Below are 23,630 nucleotides of genomic sequence, written 5' to 3' on the forward strand. Positions count from 1 at the left end.
GTTTCCTGGGGCCCACTGACAGGTGGAGCCACAGCGCCTCTGTCTCACCTCTCATGTCCATGTCGGTGATGGTGCGCAGCAGGCCCACATCATAGTCGTTGTTGTATGTGTTGAAGCGGGGGTGGTAGAGGACCTGCAGCGCCCTGTAGCGTGTCCCCACAGAGCTGTCTGCGATGCTCACCGTGTCCACCACCACCAGCCAGGAGGCCACTTCAAGCATGTTGTTCCTGCAACAACGGCAGCGTTACACACACTTTTACACAGACCATGCTGGTGCTGTATATGTATTGAAACAACACTTAAAATAATGAGCCCAAAAAACCATGAGATACACCTTGAGCTAAGAATTAATAGAAACTCTGTGTTGTGAGTTGTCATCGGGGAGAAAGTGACACTAATAATCCCTTATAATGTAATGCAAATAAATACACTTTCCAGCATAACCACAGGCAATGTAATGAACTCATTATTTCCCGCTGAAAACTAAACATGCACAGATGTGGAGTCAACTGCATCTAACTTCGAGGTCCCTTAACAAGCTCATTCCTCATGTCCGTGGGTGCAGATCCCAGGGGGGAGATGCCCCCCCCCCAATTTCTGAAAAACATGAATTGTCCCCCCCAATTAAAAATACCCCAAACTATTCAAAATTTAACAAATGTATTTTCAGACTTCACATTCTTCACATCTAAAAAGAAATTATTGAAATGGTGGAACAAATAATGTTTGACAAAAATATTTCTGACTCCACATCCCATCTCTGGTCTCCCACACTGCGATGCAAATGAGTGGGTAGTTTCTTACACAGACGCTGATGATATCAGCAGGCTTTAAAAAAAAAAAAACGACCCCCTCAATCTTAGGGCTTCATATTTTGATATTCATCCATATCAATTAATCATGCATAAAGTTCCATACACTGGGAGAAAAGGAAAATGGTGAGAAGAATTGGGGATCTGGGAGGGTCGGTGGGAGGCGAAAGATAAGAACATGAGTAGACATTACATGTCCGAGACCCTTTAAATTATAATTTATATAACAGCAGTGATACGGCTGTTGGCTGTTTAGGACAAATAAACAAGAAAGGTAATCACAATAAATGATTCCCTGTGCAGTACTTTTTGAATGATATGCCGAGACTTTGCAGAGTTGTGATTTATGGCGGCATGGTATGAGTTGCATACGGGTAAAAAAAAAAAAAAAAAAACACTTTTGTGTCCCCTCCAATCCTCTTACTCAACAAAGCAGTGAGCTGCAGTGATGACCCAGCGAGGGGAGACGATGGCCCCTCCACAGACGTGCTTCCCTCTCCAGTGCATGCTGACCTGCCAGCCCCACTTGTCTTTGGCGGCCAACACCCCCCCAACAATACGTCGTCCATCACCGACCAGGACTGTGCAGTCTGAATGGGAGACAATGAAAAAGGGTTGAAATGCTAAGTGATAAGAGGCAAATGAGATCCACAGAGAATGTTAAATTCAGTAAATTGATTCAATCAGTGTATAATGAATGATTATGCTAATACTGCAGCAGAGAGCAGACCACCCTCCATAATAAGGCTATTAAACCTAATGGCCACAACCAACAGACAGGTGATGGATCTGAAATGATCATCTACTGCCTGACACAGATAAGCAGTGACTTAGGCCGGCACACATCTGCACATGAACCAGTGTGATATACCTGCACTGATGTTGGCTGTCTGGTTCACTGGGTTCTTAGACAGAAAAGGTGCCTGAGTGGGGGCAGTGCAGTTCGCTTTCCCCCCACAGCGAGGAGGGGAATCGCCCACCTCCGAGGGGAACACCAGGAACTTCACTAATAGGAGGAGTAAGATGATTGCAGGAATGAAGGACACAAAAGCGACGGTATAAAATTGAACCTCAGCAAATTATTTTGGCCCCATAACATCTTTGCAAAATTGCAATATCCAAAATCCCATTTGCCCTTTGACTTTAAAAAAAAATGAAGCTAATGAAAAATTCAGGAGAACACTCCACAAGTCATATAATAACTGAATATGAAAAAGTAAGCAAGATAGATTTTCTCATATTTTCATTTAAATATTATCTTCCCAATATCTCTGCTCACTTAGGCGTGTATTTAAGAAAATTAATTTGAACTGAAAGAATTAGGGTTAGATTATTGTTCAGATAGTTAGTTGTACTGAGGTGGTTTATTCTAATGTGTGATATTAGACAGTATTGTGCAGATAGTGTAGGCTACTGTACTGTATGTTCGTCAAAAAACTGCAATCTCTCTGTTCTTTGGTAACCATGTGATGAGGTCTGCTATTACTGCTTTACCAGTTTCACCTTTATCAATTGAATAGTACCATCTACTATATTAGTTAATTGAATCGATACACTAGACCCTGTAAAATCTGACAACCAGTGGAGACTTGTGCAGCGTCTTACCTAGCAGAGCAGAGGTGATGATTGGGATAATGATGATGGGGAAGCTCATGATCAGTAACAAGTCTCGAGATGAACAGACTTGAGACTCTGCATCTGCAAAAATGAACAGTAAAATTAATTCACAGCGAGAGGATCCACTGTGTCAACCAGCTAGTCTGGTAAGTGGTAATAATAATAATAATAATAATCATATTAATAATAATTTGAGAATATCATTGAAGAAAGTAAATATCATTTACAGAGCATGTACAAGGAAAATCGACAGATAGATTTATGCTCCACCTTCAAAGGAACCACAGAAATCTGGCATCCCCTCCTCTGCACAAAAGGCAATCACTGTCCAGACTTTTCTCGTTTGAGGTTCACTGCCTTCCCTCCTGGAAATTTACTAAATCCACCTTACCCGCAAAGCAATCAGTCCACCCACCCCTCACCTGCTTCTTCAGGCTCCTACCATCTGGGAGGAGGTGACAGAGCCTCCGAGCACAACCTGACTAAAAAACTGCTTTGTCCACCACCAGGCCATTAGGAAGCTGAACTCTGCCTCTGCCTATTATCTGTTACTGAATGGATTTAGGAATGATGACTCTAAAGTCTCCTGCTGCACTCGAGCTTGACTGTCGTCCCTCATTTTGTCACTTTTGATAAAAGTGTCTGATTGAGTAAGCACAAATGGCACAGTGCAAATCTAAAACATCCATCCACATCCATATATCTGAGAGATATGGCTTTAGAGGGGTTACAGACAAAAAAAAAGGGCAGATACATTCAATCTTCTATTAATAGCCCATAAAATGATGACAATGAACTGGATTAAGAACCTCTCTCGAATACTGGACCTGGACCAGTGGAAACAAAGACCTGTGGGCTGTGGATATGGACTGTATGGAAAATACAACTGCAAAACTGCAGTTGCAGATTACTTAGAAAAATAATACTGTGGCCCCCTCTCTCTACAGCTAATTGATAAGGTTTTTTTTAACAAGTATAATTTCTGTCAATCCTGTAAAACTGTGAGAGATGTCAGTGAATGTGTTTTAATAAGAACACTTGGAAGAAAAGGTGTGCTTTTAGTCATGTCCAAAAACAAGAGACTGAGCTGGTCGGGCTTTGAGGGAAGCTGTCCAAGGATCTTTGGGCTGACATTTCAAAACTCAATCACCAAAAGGGTTTGTTTAGAGTAAACTGAGGACACAACACATCCATGATGTGAAGTAAAACATGAGCTGCATGTGATGCCTTGTAAATGAAAAATCTATTATGGCTGACTGACAGCCACCTGAGGCAGATGAGCTCTGGTGTAACATCAAACTTCTTATAAAAGCTCCACGGCTGCAGCAGCAGGAGGACTGATGGAGATGTTTGACTTATACTGTAGTTCTTCTGCTGTAACAGCTTTTCCTTGTATAACTTTAATCAGTTTGATGCCACACACTGTGACATATTCTATAAATCTATATGCACTAAAGTAAAACAGCATGGCACACAATGTTCCCTAAATGAAAATACACTATAAGCTGATAAACTGGGCTTTTCCTCCACTACGTGCCTAAAGCTGTGACTAAGGGGATTGGCTGAAGCAAATGAAAAACCAGTCAAATACAAACATTTAAATCCTTTTCATTATTTCCAAATCATGAAGCCATAAAAGATCCAATTAAGAAAAAGTCGTTTGTAAAAGTTGTTTGCTGCACACAACAGGCTAAGGACATGCTGAATGGTGCCATATTTTAAATGTTGTGCCATCTATCCACAGTGTTATCGAATGCAAACCTACTTTAAATCTGCCTGAAGAATCATCATTAGATGGATCAAACTGTCCCCATGAGCTTGATAGAAAGCATAATTAACATGATAAATGACACATCACAAGGTTTTATCAATACTGTAGGTCTGAGAAATGTCTGGGGAATGCAAAACACTTTTTCTCTGGTACAGGACATAATCTTTTCTTTTTTTTTCAATTTGTAAATTATGATGCAATTAATCTATGATAATATCCTTAATGACCAAACAGCAATAAAACAGATTACACTTAAGCTCTAGCCTATATTGTAGTGTAATTACTGAGGCCTTACACTGCTGCCTGTTAGGGAGAAACTCTCTTGTTTTGGTTAGAAGGAGCTAGAGTCAGGAATACTTTATTTTGTACAGACTGCTCTGAAAGAGAGGCTGCCAAGCATGAAGAAATCACAGATACTTCCAGCAGTAAGAGGACAGGAGGCAATAAGTTCCACTGATTTATCTTTGAAAGAAAATGTAAATGTGAAATGAAGCTTGACTATAGGGGACAAGAAAGACGATGGAGCAGAAGTGTCTCTAACACTTTTAAAGAAGTAGTGAGGCAGAAAATCACTGCATTATAAAAGTGTGTGGTGAATTCTTGGGCCAGATCTCTGCTGTTTATAACAGTTAGGATAAATGAGACATGTTCATCATCACATGGAAGGATAAGAGGAGCCATGGGAACAGGATGTCCAGACCTGTCTGTGCAGAGGAACATGAGAGTGTGTATTTACTGCATCAGCAAAAGAGTCATCACACATCCTTCACTCATGATTAAGAAAATAATTGACTTTGTGGTTAATGGATTTTTTGGTTTAAGGCTGAAAATGAATCATTCATCCAACAGGGATTAATTATTATTGGCACAGATCAGATTTTCAGTGGCTGATTATTATCTGGCTGCTTTCAATCAACTCTGCAAAGACTGAAGAATGTAGCAGCAAAATTAGATGTACATGGCAAAAGAAAACACTAGTAACCAAAGCTTTGAAGCATCTCTGTGAAATGTTTGTCAAACAAAGCCTTGCAATGCACTGCCTCCACACACTTACATTAACGTTAATTAAATGCACTAAAAGCTACATGCAAAGTAACTTAGAGTCAACCAAGTGTGCATGTCTTTGGACTGTGAAGCCAGAGACCTGAGGTGAACCCACATGTAAACGCCACCCAGAAAATTGATCCCAGAAGGTAACAGTGCTCACCACCACACTGACGCTCTGCCCTTGAGCCAGGGTTGACATTCAATTACTTAATCATCAGCCTCCCTAATGAGAGCACATCAACTAATGTGTTGTGTTAACATGCACACATGTGCTTCAAGCCCTGTCTGCACTTTCTGTGACATTTCGCAGCTCGTCAGCTCTTCCTATGTTATGGATATTGACACAGAAAAAAGGGATTATGATTACTGAAAGTAATGGGATAATCATAATGGTCTCCCCTGTGGGGAAAAACTGTTGCATTAAACATTGACAGTATTGACAGCAGTGCATTTTTGTAAATGTCAATATAGCAAAGAAAAATGCTCAGGTAAAATGTGTTTGAGCAAAGTAGGCTACTGTAGATTTGACAAACAGTATGTGGGTAATTTTCTAAACAATCAAACAAAGAAAATATATCAGATTAATTAGTGGAGTTTGTTGCCTCTAGAACGAGCCAGGATAGCTGTCTCAGTCAGTCATCAGACCAAGTCAACATTTCTGAAATTTTAATGATACTAACTATACAGTACATTCAATGAAATTCCAGAAAATATACTTTTCTCATGAAAAATCCTTCCCTCTTTTAATATGACAACATCCCCATTCACAAAAGCCAAGTCAAGATGAACTTGAATGGATTACAACTGTAAACCAGGTCTGATCATGCAGCATCAGTGGCTGACCTCCCTAACCCTCATGTAGCTGAATGGAAGCAGATCCCTGCAGGCATCCTCCAAAACCAAGCTTTTTCAAAAATGTCATTCTGTATGTCTGGGTATCCACAAATCTTCTGCCATTAAGTGTTTTACTTGTATTTTTTATTTGGTTTAAAACAGAATCCACTCTGGACTACGTTTATTGTGCCTCATTAAAACCCCTTTTTTGAAACAGCACGTCTAATACCAACCTGGCTCTTCCTCTCGGAGATCTTTGGGTAATATGAGTCCCACTGATCCCTCCTCCAGTGGTCCACCAGCTGATGGTTTCCTCTGCTGAACGTCCTGGGGATCATGTGGAGTCACCGATGGCCCAGAAAATGATGATGATGAAGTTTCTAAAAGACGAGGCTCTGATGCGACTTCGGTAAAGGATGACAATTCAGGACATACGTTTCCATTAGTTGTGGATTTATAGTGCGGCATGAGTGTCAGGACTGTAGAAGGCACCATGGATGATACGCTCAATACTTCATGACTGGTTGGACTTTGAAAAGATGTTGATGACCAGTGCTCGGGGGATAGATAGAGGAGTGGAACAACTGGCTGCTGTCCATCAGGGATACTGGTGCTGCTGATCTGGACCTGCACATCCATGCTCGCAAAGCTGCTGAATAAATTACTGAATTCCCACAGGGTGATATCAAGTCCTAACTGAGTGTATATGTTTTTTTCAGTGTGAGATATCGGACATGGTCGAGCTGAGAGGACACATGGACAGCCAAATCCTGCAGGAGAAACAAAGGCCACAACCACAATTATTTCATTTTAAACAAATCTCAATAATTGTATCTGGTTAAATAACGACATGGAATTCATCTGAATTTCCCAAAGGAAAATAAAAAATGTACTTATTGAATAAAGTAGTAATAAAACTAGACTCACTAACTCATGAGCAAAGGAAAAGGCAAAAAAAAAGGGCCACAGACAGAATTAACATAAGAACTAAGATACATAAATTAAGTTGTTTTGGGCTCTTTTAATGAAACAAGAAAGGACTTCTGTGATTTAATATAACTCCTGGCAGCAGTGTACGTTTACTGACTCCACACATTTTATCAAGAGCTCTCACCTGAATGTCAGCTGTACAGATTTGCAAGTATCGACTTCATTTGTATGCGTGGGGTTGTACATCCGAGCGCGGCTCCTCCACTTATTAAACCAGCTTGTACCACGGTGGAGAAAACAAATGCTTCACTCCCGCGCTATCACTGACACCATCCTGAAGATGCCTCGCTTGCTCTGGTGCATATTTATTCCAGAGATAGCTGCACCGTTACTGTGAATCCATCATGTGGAGCCCCCTCGGTCGTTAGTCACCTCCTCACTTGCGATTCGGCGGCTCTCCTCCTCAGTTACCACTTAATCCTTCCATTGTTTCACACTCTTCATCGCTGTCCTCTTTCTCACTCTAGTCTACTCTTCTTCCCTCTCCAACTTAATCTTTCTCCATTGGTCAGAGCAGGTGAGGCAGCGGCAGTCAGGTCAGTAACGGATATGTGCACTCTTGTCATCAGGCGTCTATGAAATATGCATGGGGATAATTGTGAGCTTGGGTCAGAGTTTAACAACAGAGGGTAATGCACACCACATCACTGAGTTGCTCCCACTCACAAGCACTGAGGAGGATAATGGCAGCACGGACAGACACGCACACAGAGTCACAGAGTTTAATTTCACAGAGCTGAGAGATGTGTATCCAACAATTATGGCCTCATTATCAATCTGCAGAGCCACAATAGTGAGTAGAAGTCCTTGTGTGTGCATGTCCGGTCTTCTCAGGGGTATTCTGTGTGTCCTATCATGTTACTGCATAGTGTGAGGTGCTGGCAGTGACGAGGAACCCCAGTTAGGGTGTTACTCAGCATCTTTTAGGTTACGTTACTCAGTAGATTTCAAAGATCACGTATGCTGCAGGATACCAGCATACAGTATGACCAACCTCCAGCCTGCGAGGCAACAAACAAGTACATATACAACACAAGAAGTGAAGGGATTTCATAAAATACCCAGGTCAAGGAACATTCAATTTCTTAAAACAATGCAAACGTCACAAAACAAACAAAATATGACATTTTGCGTGACATTTTACATAAAAAGATGAGAGACTGAAACCGTTTTTTGTAGAACATCAAAATAAAAGAACTGTCAATATGTTTCACAAAGACAGAAAAAATGCTCAACAGAAAAAACTAAGGAAAACAAACAACAACAAAAGAACCACCAAGAGTCTGCAGCCATGCCTGTTTTATGTCAGGGAGAGGAAGTGATATTCTGGCTTCTGGTTAAAGTCCTACATTGACATTAAAACCACCCCCCTACCTACAGTACAGGTGCATCTCAATAGATTTGAATATTATTGAGAAGTCCATTTCCACTTGTTCAAGTTAAATCGCCCCAACCAGTAGTGCATATATTTTGTAATTTTTTTAATTTTTTTATATGAATTTTAGGTCTTTATCAAATGCAAGCTACAATCATTATAAAGAAATGTTTATTCTGTGTGTAATGACATGGCTATAAAATGTAACTTTTTAATTGAATTTGCCTACTGACATAGGCAAATAAACGTTTCCATGATATTCTATGAGATGCACCTAAGCGCCACAGCGGCTCCTAGACTGTCATATGTAGGCTACCGTAAATTCTCAAATAAAAGCTGAGATTTACAGACACAGGTCTGCTCTATTGGCCGGGTCTGGCTTCAGGTTTAATAAAATAAAAGCCGGTCTCAATTAGAGGCCGGGTCTTTTTTCTGCAAGGTCTTGTGAATGTGCAAAACCTCTCAAAGCCCACGATCGCCTGTTTGAGCAGTTTTTAAGCTGCTTCATTCCTGCTAGAGGCCGGACTCACCAGCATTCATTCTCGGCTAGACCGACCCAGACTGCACCCGGCAACAAGAAATACTATTTTCTGATTGGCTGTTAGGTCGCTGATTCAAGCCCAGCTGTATGGATGGACTAGACGGAGCAATCTGCCTTCACATCATCCATTCTTAGATTACTAATTAATGTGCGGCGAGTTGTGTGACAGGTCTTTTCTTGCAGTCACTGGGTTTTCACTGAACTGCCATTGTTTCTTATTCTTATTCACACTGTCAACTGTTTTCTCTTTTTGTGTGTGTATGTACACTTTGGGGTCCACCTCAGCTAAATGATCTACAATCCATCTACACATTTCCTTGTGGTGACATTAAAAAAAAAATGTCTTAGCATTCCTTGCTTGTTGTTCATAACGTGAGTGAGTTGTATCCTCTCCACCTGCTCACAACACTGACTGACTGACTGAATAATGAAACACACAGCCTTCATCTGGGCCTGTATTGGTGTCAGAGTCCTGGTTTGCTCCGATCAGGCTGACTGGCACCTTGCACCAATCTGAACCCCTCAGATACACACTGACAGCCCTGCCAGCTTCCCCTCCTCCGGGCGTCAGACTGGAGAGGAGGAGGAGGAAGAGGACCTCTGGTTCACAGACGCCATCAGCAGCAGCATTGCAGCTTAATCGCATTTGTTTTCCTTCTGGCACAGAGGCTCATCAGTGGGGTTCACTGACGGAGCAGCAGAGCTATACTGTCTGGAGGTTGTCAGTCACAGACCAAACCAAGCTTTCCTATCAGTTGTTGTGAGTGTGTGTCAAATTGTCAAACAGGGTACTCGTTTCTTGAAAATGTATTCATAGCAGTTTGTAGTTGTGGGAGTCGCTAATTAGTATTTGTACCAAGAGAAGAGTCAGATGGAAAGAGTATTTGTTAAATGAGAACCTCCAGAAATTTAATGACAGTTAGCTTAGCATAAATACTGGAAATGGTGAAATGGTAAAACCATGTTGGGTTTACTGTTACTTTTGAGTAGCCTACAGTATTGTTGTTTATATCAAGTCAGAGAATTTCAGGATATCTAGAAAAATTACAATATTTCTGACTTGATAAAGAGGAAATAAAAACAAGTATTAATATAACTGACAAAAAGGCTACCTACCCAGTCTCTATCACAACACAAATATAATATAATAATAATTAATCAACAATCTATTCAGACTGGGAAACCAGTGGAGAGTCCAGTCACAGCTGCCAGTCAATAAATACTGAGGCACATAGCTAGATTATCATTTTTACAGTTCAGTTTTTTGTTTGGAATATTATGTTAATATGTGAACTTTTGTAGAGTAGATTTTTCTTTCAAACTCTGAAATCTGTCTCACCAGTTTCTCTACTTTTACTAATTAGTACGGAAATTATAATTATCCAACTCTCTTCCAATGCTCAGGGGTGGGAAGTGTTTTTAAGATAGTCAGCTGCACAAAAAAGACATTTCAAGGGCCCGGGAATCTTCTTAATGTAAATTGTCTTGTCTTAATCTTCTGGGGAGCATATACAGTACACATGCATCGCACATCCTCTAATCTCACAGTTAAACAACAGGAAGAAGCCCATGGCTGTATTTTTACACCATACTGATAGGAAGGAGACAGAAGCTTTAGGGAGCCATCTGAGATCATGATGTTCAACTGCTCAAAAGTGAATAACACCTGTGAAACATTACACAGCCACTGAGGCTCTTAGTGCTTTTTACAACCTTTGTGCCACTGCAGAGTGTGAGTAAAATGCACTTTACGCTTCTATAAATATAATGCAGATTGCTTGTAGTTTGGAACCAGCTGTTCTTTCAGTTTTACTCTGCAGACGTGTTCATTTACTGATTCTACTTTATTCATTGTATTTAACAAGAGACACTAAATGTAAAATGAGCATCTTGGTAGCCTTGGTGATTATTTCAAAACAAAGTACAACACTTGTGCTTCCTGCTCTGTACCAAAATGCTTATTTACAACAGCACACTTTACACGTACGCACACTTATCCGAGGCAAAAAAAAGTGAACACATGGATGAATAAATCCACCGTCTGCTGAATCAAATCAATAATTGTGCTTTGATGTAACTTCACCGGGTTGTGAGAAAGTATAAAAAACGATCAAGTCTTGAGAACGACAAAAAAAAAGGGGGTTGTGCAGGACAGGACTCTTGCCTTTGAGGAAAAACAAGCACATGCCCAACAAATAGCAAGACGCTGTTTTGTTTTGTTTTGTTTAAAAGAATATACAACAGTGAGAGTCTGACAAGTGTTTGGTAAATTGGGAAAAACAGTCACGTCTCAGGAAAGCTCCCATAGGTGGAGTCTTACAGTCAGATGCTGTGGTAAGACACAGAGTTCTCACATATTCCCTTTACAGAGTGTATGTACACAACACAGTGCATGTCTCCTTTTCCATCTCAGCTTGTTCATGTTTCTTGTAGCTGTCTCTCACTTGCCTCACACTGTTTTTTTGCCAATATTTAGTAGTTTGTTTCTACTGTGCCTTCCACAAGTTGTTCCAGAAATCTTTTAACGCTTTAATCTTTCATTTTCTCATTGCTCTCTTCCTGTGTATTGACACTTGATCGTCTCCTCTACTCACTCTCTCGACCTTTTTTTTTCTTGACATGTGACACTCTGCACCTCCGTGGCTCTCAGCAGTGCAGTATCTTGATGAAGGCTTTGCGAAACTCGATGTTGAAGGTGGTGTAGATGATGGGGTTGACGGCGCTGTTGAGGTATCCCAGCCAGGTGACGGCGCTGTACAGCGAGGGCGAGATGCAGCAGCTCCTGCAGTGGGCCTTCAGCACATGGGTCAGGAAGAAAGGCAGCCAGCAGATGATGAACACACCTTGGAAACAGGACAGGAAGTTTTGAGATCAGTGGCTCCCGTGTGGATGCGGCACAAATATCCTGCCAACTTCTGCATTTGTAATGAAACAATACATGGGTGAGAAAGCCAGACAGATATTCGATACAACTGCAGTGATACAGCGGCCAAGTCATAAATCACAAAACACAAATAAAAAGCCACAAACAATGGAGGCCATAAAAAACTGGCGCCTTGGGTCTAAAGATTTAACAATTTGCCTGTGACTGAAACAAGGTTTTCTCCGAATGTGAATTCAAAGCTCATTGTTATCAGTGTGTAAAGAAGAATAATGTGATTTTCTGAGGGGAAAATAACACTTCAATCTGATTGTCACCCAGATTTACAAATTGATTGTCACCCAGGTTTTTGTGTTTCCTGCTACAAGAAGACACAAACTATTGCTGTTTGCAGTAAATGGCATGATTTTGTCATGAGCACAGCTTCAATGCTTGTGCATGAAAAATAGGGAAAAAGGAAAGAGGAAAAGAAAACTCTAGTGAACTGCACTGTCTCATTTCATAACAAGATTATAATCTGGTTTCTAATCCTGGTAATAAATGTTTTTGAAGGGTCCTGTGTATTATAGCTAATTTATCTGATAACTTTCTAAAAATATGATCCATATCTGTTTTTTATGAAACTTAAAGGGATAGTTCACCCAAAATTGAAATTTCACTCATCTACTCACCCTCATGTCGACTAAGGGCTGGGAGAAGTTTCAGAGTCCTCCGTGGCTTCTCTTAGTTACAGGGGGTCTCGGTGTAGCAGTGCATGTCAATATAACGGTTGCAAATGGATACCAACTGTCTTCGTAACAAAAAGACACACCAAAAAACATCCAAATACCTCCATGCTGCTCGTATGTAATGTCCGTCTTGTATTGAAGCCCCGAAATGCGAAATTGTCCCGAAAAAAATTAAATAAGTCTATTTTTCAAGCTTGTTTTGTAGCGGAAGCTTCTTGAAGAGGACAGACCCTGGTTCGTCCAAATTTGACGAACCGGGAAGAGGAGCTTCCGCTACAAACAAGCTTGAAATATAGACTTATTTAATTTTTTTCGGGACAATTTCGCATTTCGGGGCTTCAATACAAGACGGACATTACATACGAGCAGCATGGAGGTATTTGGATGTTTTTTGGTGTGTCTTTTTGTTACGAAGACAGTTGGTATCCCTTTGCAACCGTTATATGGACATGCACTGCTACGCCGAGACCCCCTGTAACTAAGAGAAGCCACGGATAACTCTGAAACTTCTCCCAGCCCTTAGTCGACATGAGGGTGAGTATAGATAATGAGTGAAATTTCAATTTTGGGTGAACTATCCCTTTAAAATAACGGAAATGATTCTGTGATTAAACTGGATTAGAAAGAGTTTACAGGAAGACGATCTATTCACTCTTAAGAATTAACTTAACAAGATGTAAAGTGGTAAATAACTGAGCTTCAAAGATGCTGATGGGTAAATTACCGTATGTGCTTACAGGATGGAGCTAAGATAACAGCCCCCTGACTCCAGTCTCAGACCCAACACCTCTAATCTCACTCTCAACAAACGAGCATGTTCCTTATCTTTTATTTAAAGATATTAAATGTAGTAAATTTAGTTTGCATAAATATTCATGTAGATTAGTTTGTTTGTATTCAAAGCAGAGTGCAGGGAGAACGTGCACCTCCCTCGGCTCACCCAGCACGATAGCGAGCATCTGCGTCGCCTTCCGCTCCTTCTGCTGCGACAGCCTCCCTCTCACCCTCTCCTTGGTGATCCCCCACTTGTCTCTACCTCCGCTGCGCTCCCTCCATCCCTCAAGTCCCCTCATGCCGTCGTCCAGGGTCGGGGAGCGAGGCATCAGGGCCGACCGCGTCACCGTCGAGGGAAGAACCGGCGTGGGTCCCACCGAGATGGACAGGGAGATCCTCGCCCGTCCCGGGTGGGAGGAGGTCTGGGGGGCGGGGGGAGGGGCCGGACTCTGCTCGGTCTGCGGCAGGAACTGACCGGGCTCCACTTCCAGGGGGTGAACCACGGCCTCCTTCACCAGGGTCTGGCAAACAGAGAGGGAGCAAGGAGGGTAAGGGGCGTAGGCAGGGGAGGACGGACACGGGTGTGGATGCTTGGTTGTGAAGATGAACAAGCACGGGAAGAAACGGGAATAAAAAAGGACTCGGTGGGATGGAGAGTAGAGGAAACAGGAGCATCACTGTAGAGGAAGTAGACAGCAGGAGGACAAACAGTGAAGAGACAGAGATTGGCTGAGAAATTCACCACTTTCTTGCGCTGTGGAGCTGCAGTGGCCGGTCTCAGGATCAGGGTGCATAACTTCACATCTTCTGGTTGTGTGCACTTATTCTGAAAGAGAAGAACAGCACGGAGTAAAAAGAAGGATTCAGTTCAAGGTTTGATGCTGATATCAATGATGCGTAAAAAATAAAGATGTTTGCCAACACTCCTTTCAGTTTAGTTACATTTCTGAATACACATCAACCAAAGTATACACAATACTGTTATGTCATGATAATATTTCTATATAAGCCTATTTATCCAAGTTACCACACAGAATACTGTTGTTGCTCTGGCCTGATAAACAGTGACTGTGCTGACCTCCACTAAGAAGGCCACATTCTGTTGGTTTATCTGTTTGTTAGTAGAATTATGCGAAAAATACTGATGATTTGCTCTGTGTTGGGTCATCATCAATCCACAAAATCCTCTGGTGCACGTTGTTGTTTGATGTTGGCCTTAGCTGGGCTCTGTGCTCTCTGGTTTAATGACAACTCCACAATAATTTCTGATTTGCTTTTGTTCTTTTGTTTCAACCACTTTTAACATCAAATTTGTGACAGTCCTTCAGCAGGAAAAATGTTTCTTACTGTGGAAATAACTACCTCTAATGTCACTTAAAGCCTCAATGTAACTTCTGCACTGGGGACGTCATTACAAACTCAGGGAGTGAAATTTGAATTTCAAAGAAGATCTCTGTGTTTCACAGAAAAAAATGGGAAAGGAGTTGAATAAAACACAAGATGTCTTGACTATTGTGCACTGTGAAACAGAGTTATAGCTTCAACAGCCTCATGTAGATCAGATGCTGGTATCATCAAAATGGTTCTTCTCAGATGAACTCTACCTTTCTGTGTCGGTGCCCCTCTCCTGCCTCCGCCCCCCCCTGTGTGTGCAGACCGTGTCTGCGCGGAGGGGCGGTGCGTCTCCCTCGCCTGCGCAGCACCACGCAGATCTGCGCATACACCAGCAATGTGACGATGAAGGGGACGTAGAAGGAAGCCACAGAGGAGTACACCACAAAGGCCGGGTCGGCGAAACTGCAGGTGGTGCCTTCACGGCTGGCTAATGGAGAAAAGGAAAATAGGCAAATGTAGTGAATCAATATTGCGCAGAAACCTTCAGAGGATTTTTAAGAGATTTATACAAGATGTTATTTTATTTCTCTTCTTTCATGGTGCAAGGTCTTGTTTTATTCAGATATGTCAATGGAAAAGTTCAACATTTTGTGAAAAATATTTTACTTTCAGTTGTAGTCAACATCTTACTTTAGTTTAGCATTTAGACTAGAAGCAGATGGAAAGGGTAAACTGCACTGCATGACTTCAATGCTGCTCTTATACAGAAGCACATCCACCTTTGTTTATAGTATTTTAAGTGAAACTATGCAAGTCTGGCCGCTTTTCTGCAGTTCTGCTAACCCTCCTCCCGACCATGTGCATTTGTTTTTAATGAAACCTACGGGAAAGCAATCCATGGAGTGCTGGATGACAATATATATCATATACGATGTAATGACATGTATATTTGTGTAGTCTTATCTGTCATAAATACTGTAAGAGATTATGGGTTATACGCGTTGTGTCATGATGCACAGAGATGAGAGCTGGGACATGACAGTGCTAACTACTGTTTCTCCATGCTGTCCACTGGACAGCCAGCATAGCTCAACAACAGCAACTGGATCTTGTAACGACTGAAACAAGAACAGTTTCATATGACTTGTATTAGACACATTTGTCAGTGGTGTTTGGCAGCGATGATATTTGATCATTTAAGTGCAAACACTGACACGAGAACTGAATGAAAATCTATGAACGCATTTCAGACTGTGCTGTAATCTGTGAGCAATAACCCATTACTGAGGAGAGTGAAACAGATTGTAGTTTGTTCTTACATCATTCTGCATCTCACAGTGTTTAGAGCCACAGCTGAGGCTGTCGAACTCTCACATTATTTCTTGTTTTCCACTTACTAAGTGGATTCCTTTGAGTTTACTGTGAGCACATCCAAAGCTTAGTCCCCTGCTCACAAGCGCCTTCATTAAGGCGGAGGTGAGCTGCTGACCATCTTCACTCCTGATCCCTCTGTGAGACAACAAACGAATCAAGGATTATGTGCCCACTTATTTGCGGGGCAGACATCACCTGTCACTCCCTCGCTGGGAACAACAAGTGGAAATGCAGCTGAATGCCACGTGTCTCTTAATGGATGTGCAAGTACAAAGTGTGCTGATTTACAGCACAGTAAGGTTTGTTGAAAGAGCAGGCGTATGGTATCTGGTCATCATCTATTCTAATCAAAGACTAGAGATAGATAGATAGATAGATAGATAGATAGATAGATAGATAGATAGATAGATAGATAGATAGATAGATAGATAGATAGATAGATAGATAGATAGATAGATAGATAGATAGATAGATAGATAGATAGATAGATAGATAGATAGATAGATAGATAGATAGATATGTCCAACACAAGCAAATCTAGGTCAGTGTGTCTAATGTCCTACTGCCTCATTAATTATACAAACACAGCAACACCCATTTGTTGCTAGCAGTATCCAGTGCATGACTGACTCCCTTATACTCACCACAGCTTCCACATAGTAAACTTTGAATACACCTGTTCTGTTGGGATTCATATCTGCATTTCACCCATCATTATCTGCACTGTTCAGCACTGGATAGAGCTAGAACCGGCTAAACTAGTGAGCGGGGGGAAACTTAAGAGGACAGATCACATGTGGCTGTTACCAGTGTTGTTGAGTCCGAACAGCAAAGGGCAGGAGATGGCAAAAGAGAGGAACCACACCACAGCAATCATCACCGCCACCCTCCTCCTGGAGCTGTATCTGGTGTTGTAGAGCATCGGCATGGCCACCGCTGTGTATCTGTAGCACGCACACACACACACACACACAATTGAATATGTGAATCACACAGATAACTCATTATGCATGCTTCTTAAACACTCATGGTGGCTACATGTGAACACACACATCAATACAGAGTGGACACACACTTGTGCTTATCTTGATACTTCATTGTCATGTTCACGCATATTTTAGAAGAAGCTCTTGATTCAGAGCCCCGACTAATAAGACCACAGTTACCAAACAGGCTAAAGCTGTCACTGCTTGTTTAACAGACACAAAGAGACAAACATGTAACTGGCAGCAGCACATCAGGACCAATCAGAGTGTGTCTGCTGTAAATGCAGGTGTGTGCTGCTGTAATCCCGACTGTGGGTTAGGGGGTCAGAGACAAAAGCACATAAGAGACAGGGATTCAATTTATTTTCTTCAGTTCTGTGTTTTTTCAGGAGTCGGAGTCTGCAACACACGTCTGGTGACATTGAAGCAGCAGCACTTTCGTGTTTCTAAGGATTGTTACAAAAAAGCCCTCAGGAACATGTGTTAGTGTTGTGAAGGAGAAATGATGCAAGTGCCTGTGCAGCACAACGAGTTTCCATTAAGAACATGGGTATAAATTGATGTTTTGTAATGTGTTTTTTCTTCTGTACAGCCTCTTTGAGATGACACAAGGGCAAGATTGTATTTGAACTGGATTAACCCTTAAAGAAACATACTACAGTATTTACTACATATGTCTGTAAGGAAATATAACCACACACATAGATCCTCAGTAAATATAAGGATCGAAGTTCAGAACATATATGAAATAGGCATAGCATCAAAATAGCAATATGGTGCAATGTAAAGTGTCAGCTGTAGGAACTTATTTTTTGATAAGGGTAAAACACAATGCAGTAAATTAAGCATTGTGTTTGTCTGAGCTACAAATCACACTCTCTTCCTTACACATGTTTCTCCTATACATTTCTGATTGACTACATGTATGCTTTTTTTTTTGAGAAAGTGGTCTCAGATTTTTGGTCCTGGGTGTATTTACAGATGCATCTCAATACATTAGAATATGATGTAGGTCAGCAGTGTTCCCCATGATAGTGTAGCTACTGAACCAGACCATTTAAAGGCACAGGACACCTTTGCAGGTGTTCGGAGTTCATTACCTGATTAGAGTGTGACAGCATTAGGTTACAATAGTGAACTTCTTCGCTATATTGTCTCTTTTTTTGTTGTTTTTACTGTATTTTGGGCTTTCATTAAATCTATCTATCTATCTATCTATCTATCTATCTATCTATCTATCTATCTATCTATCTATCTATCTATCTATCTATCTATCTATCTATCTATCTATCTATCTATCTATCTATCTATCTATCTGTGAGTACCTGCACTAATTATAAAAAGTGGGTAAACTGTGATGTATAAAACAAACAGCATATTTCCCTGTCCTTGGCAAACGCACTAAGACTAAGAGCCTACAGCTGTACTAGCAGCTCTACAGGTCTGTACTGAAGGATAGCAGGGCTATCATCCTAACATCAACTATAATCAGTAATGATCATACAATAATTACACCAATTATTATATCTTAATGTGAATTTATTCAGTTACTTTCTGTCATCAAAACTGGAGGACTACACATAATAAGGCCTCTGACTCCTTCACTATTAATCTAAGCAGCCTCAAATTAAAGTTGCCAGCACATTAACCTTACTGTCATTTGCAGTTTCCCTTTAAATTGCCGGGGCAAGAGGCCCAGACAGATTCCAGACCGCAGTGTGTAGTTTATCGTCAGCAGGTTCAACGAAGCAATTAAGACTCTATCTGTAGCCAGTGCATCAAATTACATGAGTTTGAACTGATGCATCCGTGATATGTCACTTTATAAGAGGAATCAGGACACAGCTGCAGACGGCCTGCCCGCTGGGTGTCCAGTCCCCTCCCCATGGAAACATCAAGAGGGCGTCAGGTGGAAGATCACATCATCAAACATCGTCTCCATGACCCATGAGGATAAAAAAATCGACCCTAACGACTGCAGAGGACGTTACTGGTGACGCTACCTGCTGATTAGCGCTACCTGCTGACTTCTGTCCTGCAGCTCGCTGACAGCTAGATGATGGATGCATCTTCATAGAGGACATGTGTGAGCATTGAAATGCAGGCAGACGCGGTGGCTGCTCTTTACTTTGCCTGGACGTAGAAGATCAAGGTTTTAGAGTATGAGTAATGAAATGACACATCGATTTACTGTCTTTGTTATTTTGGTCTTGATCGCTGTGAAATTATTTATCATGAATTAAGTTCCTCGCTTGATGAAAGGAACTTTGGGGAAATAGATCAATAGTAGAGAAAAATAATGCAAATGTTGGTTAAAAGATGAAGAAATTAAGACGACACAGTTTTAGAAAAGAGAAACACACTTAGCACAGAGCATTGCATCAAAACCCCAAGACTCCATCATATGCGGTCATGATAAATATTTGGGAAACAACATCTCCAGACTCTGGGGTGTTAGAAAGAGTAAAGTCAGAGGAGGAAGCCACCTGTCGATGCTGATGGCACACAGGTTGAGGATACTGGCGGTGCACATCATGACGTCCAGGGTGAGCAGGATGTCACAGTGGATGAGACTGAAGCGCCACTCCCCCACCACCTTAAAGAAGAGACGAGGTGACACTACGGTTAACGCGTTTCTCCTTCACCTTCATTCAGCATCTTCTATTTCCTTCACTCATTTATTACACTTGGGCCAATATGACATGTTGTCACTGTCACACTAATGGAGCAGCATGAATATTTATCAGGATGGATCGCTCTTCAGTACAAATTCTTTATGTCCTTTAAGAGAGTATCTTTAATATTTAACTCCAGCTCTTCTTCCTCTCTCCTGAACTTTGCCACAAATAATTTATGAGGTTCATTTTAACTCAGATGAGAGATCATGATAGATGTGGGTCTTGTTGGTGGGCTGGAGAGTACTGAATGCAGTCATTTTACCTGATAACATTATTTGTTCACATCTTTGACACATGACTTGTCAAAGATTCACTGTTGAAGTTCATTAATTTTATTAGGTGTAATTTATATACCTAAATAGGCCTACTTTGGACTGGGGATTAAACTATTTGTGAAACTAATTACATCTAACTCGCACGGATAAATCAACAGGAAACTAATCCAGTTCTTTTTCGACACTTGATTCATCATTTGAACCATTTCTTAGGCAACTTTTGCTGATTCAATCTCGTCTATCTTGTCTTGTCTTCTGTGATATTAGTTTAGTTTTGGGATGTTTGTGGAACCAAACCAGAGATTGAATGTCCCAGAGCCTGAGAGCAGCTGTAGTAGAGACTAGGACTAGTACTATTAGAGTACACTAGGAATGTGCAATATACTGATAACCGATAACCTGCTTCTCATAACGGATGCCAATTCTGACATTTTCAATTGTTTATATACACACCTAAGGTTAAGAAAATCTGAAATGTAGTGAGTAAAGATTAATTTAACATTATAGCTCTGCATCTGACCAAATAACAGGAACAAGAACAGTTAAGACTCAAAAATTAAGATTTAAAGCAGAAGTAAGTGGAATATTTGTGTTAATATAAGTCTTAAATAGTTATATCTTCCAACAGCAATCACTTACATAGAATGTTTGGTCCGAAACATGGGTCTGTCAGTCACTCTGCTCTGCTGTAAGCCAAGGAGAAAATGTCTTGTATACTTCCTTGTATCCTACAAGCTTTATCCAATGAGGAGAGAGAACGGCATGAAGGGCTGTGTGTGTGCAGACAAGGGATGTGCGTGAATGTGGTGATGTAGGGACGAGGACCAATAGATCCATGACGAGGGCGGGGGCTGCTAACTCCATCGGCTGACAAAAAGTTAGCCGGATCGCTTACTTCTGCTTTAATGTTGTTTAAAATCAACTTAGGTGGCAAACGGACTGATAATAAGCAAAATCAAAGCAATGTTGGCTCTAATAACCCGAAAAACAATTTAGTTATCTGACTTATCTGTGTGTTGCCGTTAATTATTGGTCGATAATTACTGGCCAATATCAGGCAGATAATTATCTGCATGATAGTGGATTAAGTGTATAATTAAACTTTTGCGTGATCTTAGTTTTTTTTTTTTCATGTTTTTTGAAAAAATCTCAAACTAGTTTTTAATATTCATCTGAGGTTTGTAATGATCTTAATTAGCAGATGTAACGTGACATGTTAGGTTCACATAGCATCAGGCTCGAGGGTCACAGCAGTGACCCCACAGAAATACAAATGAATGAGAAACAACAAAACTGCAGACACTGCACCTCCAGATAGACGCCCCAGGGCATGACCAGCGTGGCCAGCAGCAGGTCGGACACAGCCAGGGAGACGATGAGGTAGTTGGTGGTGGTCTGCAGAGCGCGCTCCCGAGAAACCGCCACGCACACCAGCACGTTGCCAAACACCACGCAGAAGATCAGGAGCACCAGCAGCACGGCGTAGAAGTTGTACGGAGGAGAGGGAGCGGACGGAGAGCTGGTGCAGTTGGAGGAGGTCAGCGAGGAGGAGGAGGAGGAGGTGAAGGTTATAGGGGAGTCTGAGGGGTCATGGGTGACAAAGACAGAGAGATTGTGCTCTAAGGAGGAGAGAGGGAAGGAGGGAGGGGAGGGCTCCTCTGACTCGTTCAGAAAAGTCATGGTCTCGCTCCAGTGGACATGGTCAGGCTGAAAATGGACGACACAGAGAGAGAGCAAGAGAAAAAATAATGACCCTGGGACCCGTCATCGCTCACTGTGCATTTGATTCAGTGTTTCAACAATAGATCCAACAGAGATTAGCTCCCGACTCTGACAACACAGAGAAATAAAAGGAAAAAGGTTATTGTAGCTTTAGGGCAGGATATGTGTCTTTGGTGACACCTCAGTGAACCTTGCAGGATGCCACACATGGGACATGCATACAATAAAAACAATCCACAGCAGCAGCACACACACACAAACAAACACAAACAGGGACACACTGTCAAGGTCAAATGGCTTATTTCAACCATTGAGTGAGATGGACAGAGTTCTCTTCAGCCTCTTTAGAGAAAAAGAAAGTAACTCAATGTCATAGAGGACTAAACTATACAGTCAGTGTCACTGCTTTACTACAAATATTATCGGTTTGGATGGTTAAAGTTTAGTTTGAATTCAGTTTGGAAGTGCATTTGCTGCAAAGCTCTACTGACGTCAAGATATTTTGTTTCCAGGAGTTATCTGAAATCTTCTCGCTGCTTTTTCCTGATGGTTTTGGTGAATATGACTTGGCATTCACAAGCTATGTTTATATTGTCTAATTCTGGACCCTCACTGTGAAAATTAACATATACAGACAGAGTTTGATAATAAGACATCACATTAAAAAAGATGATTGGCTTTAATTAGTGTAGATGCTCAGTTTATCCAGAATAACTTAGTTTCAATGTTGATGTTGGGGGGAACACAGGAGAGTTGGCTTTGATTCTCACATGACTGGAGTTTTTTTTATTTATTTTTTTAAAACTACCTTATTATTTGTGTTATCATGACAACAAAGCTTATCAAATACGGTAGAAGTACAATTGTGAGAGAAGATCACAGACACCGACAGTGTGAAGAAAAATAAAGAAGACAAGGAAGCCTATTAAGAATATATGAATTCAACTTCTGCTTCAAGCTTATCATTGGTCTCTGGCTGCTGAGGCTTTATGTGTTTCTAAGGAGACATGGTGAGGATAAAGGACAATTTTCCGCCTCTTTTTCATCCCTCTATCCATCTGCTGTGACACTCTAACAACCAGTTTTTATACGTAATAGTTTGGAAAAAAGCTGCATAAAATATCAGTGACAGGAAGCTGAAATGGACCATGGGTTCTGCTGACAGTCTCAAGGTCAGCCATGATTTCAGACAGATTTTTGAGCTGTCTGACCTGTGATCATCTGCATTGCTAATCAACTCATATCCAAGATCAGCTGAGCCTAACAAATCAATAACCTTTCCATCCCAACCTGTTGGCTTCGCACCACTGGCCACAGCACCCGGAGGAGACATTATCCTGTGTGGTCGGGTATTGATGCCATGTCGATTTGATTCAGTAGACTTGGTGGGGAGTATTATGGATAACTAACATTACTATGGTAGAGGTCAGTCCAATCGCTACATGGGGGCAGGTGAGTAAAGGGCAGAACCACAACACCAGTGTTCAACACAAGAAGCTGGTTTCAAGCTGCCATGAGGGTAAATGTTTGTTTCGTAGATGGTTGAGCAGCTAATGGCTGATGCTTTAATACTCAAATCACAACAAAAACATGATATTAAGTTTCCTTTTCCTCCACGTGTTTAGATTTAAGACGACAGTGAGTCGAGTAAAGTGACAATAGAGGCATAAAACCTTAGACAATAGCTACATAGATTTTTTTTTTTAAACAAATGTTTCTTGTCCTGTTATGTCAGAAAACCAAAAGTTAATTTAGCAGAAATGATTAGTTTAGTTAATTAGGTTTACCAACTGACACCAAATCAATCTGCAATTATTTATCTGTATCTAATCTTTGGCCAAACAAAAGAGTGTTCAATATTTCAGATAAGATCAGATAAATCAATAGGCT

The 23,630-nt window shown here is 41.2% G+C and overlaps 1 protein-coding gene across 1 annotated transcript; it reads right to left on the reverse strand.

Annotated features, from left to right (window-relative positions):
- Window positions 1-11,633: 11,633 nt before the first annotated feature.
- drd2l (dopamine receptor D2 like) lies at window positions 11,634-21,698 on the reverse strand (the record flags this gene model as incomplete). The annotated part of the gene is made up of 7 exons (XM_083990202.1): window positions 11,634-11,830; window positions 13,537-13,891; window positions 14,113-14,196; window positions 14,975-15,192; window positions 16,887-17,023; window positions 19,552-19,661; window positions 21,327-21,698. 7 exons carry the CDS (start codon window positions 21,696-21,698, stop codon window positions 11,634-11,636), a joined length of 1,473 nt encoding a protein of 490 aa, XP_083846328.1.
- Window positions 21,699-23,630: the final 1,932 nt, after the last annotated feature.

This window comes from Trachurus trachurus (genome assembly GCF_905171665.1).
Source record: "Trachurus trachurus genome assembly, chromosome: 16".
Classification (NCBI taxonomy): Eukaryota; Metazoa; Chordata; class Actinopteri; order Carangiformes; family Carangidae; genus Trachurus; species Trachurus trachurus.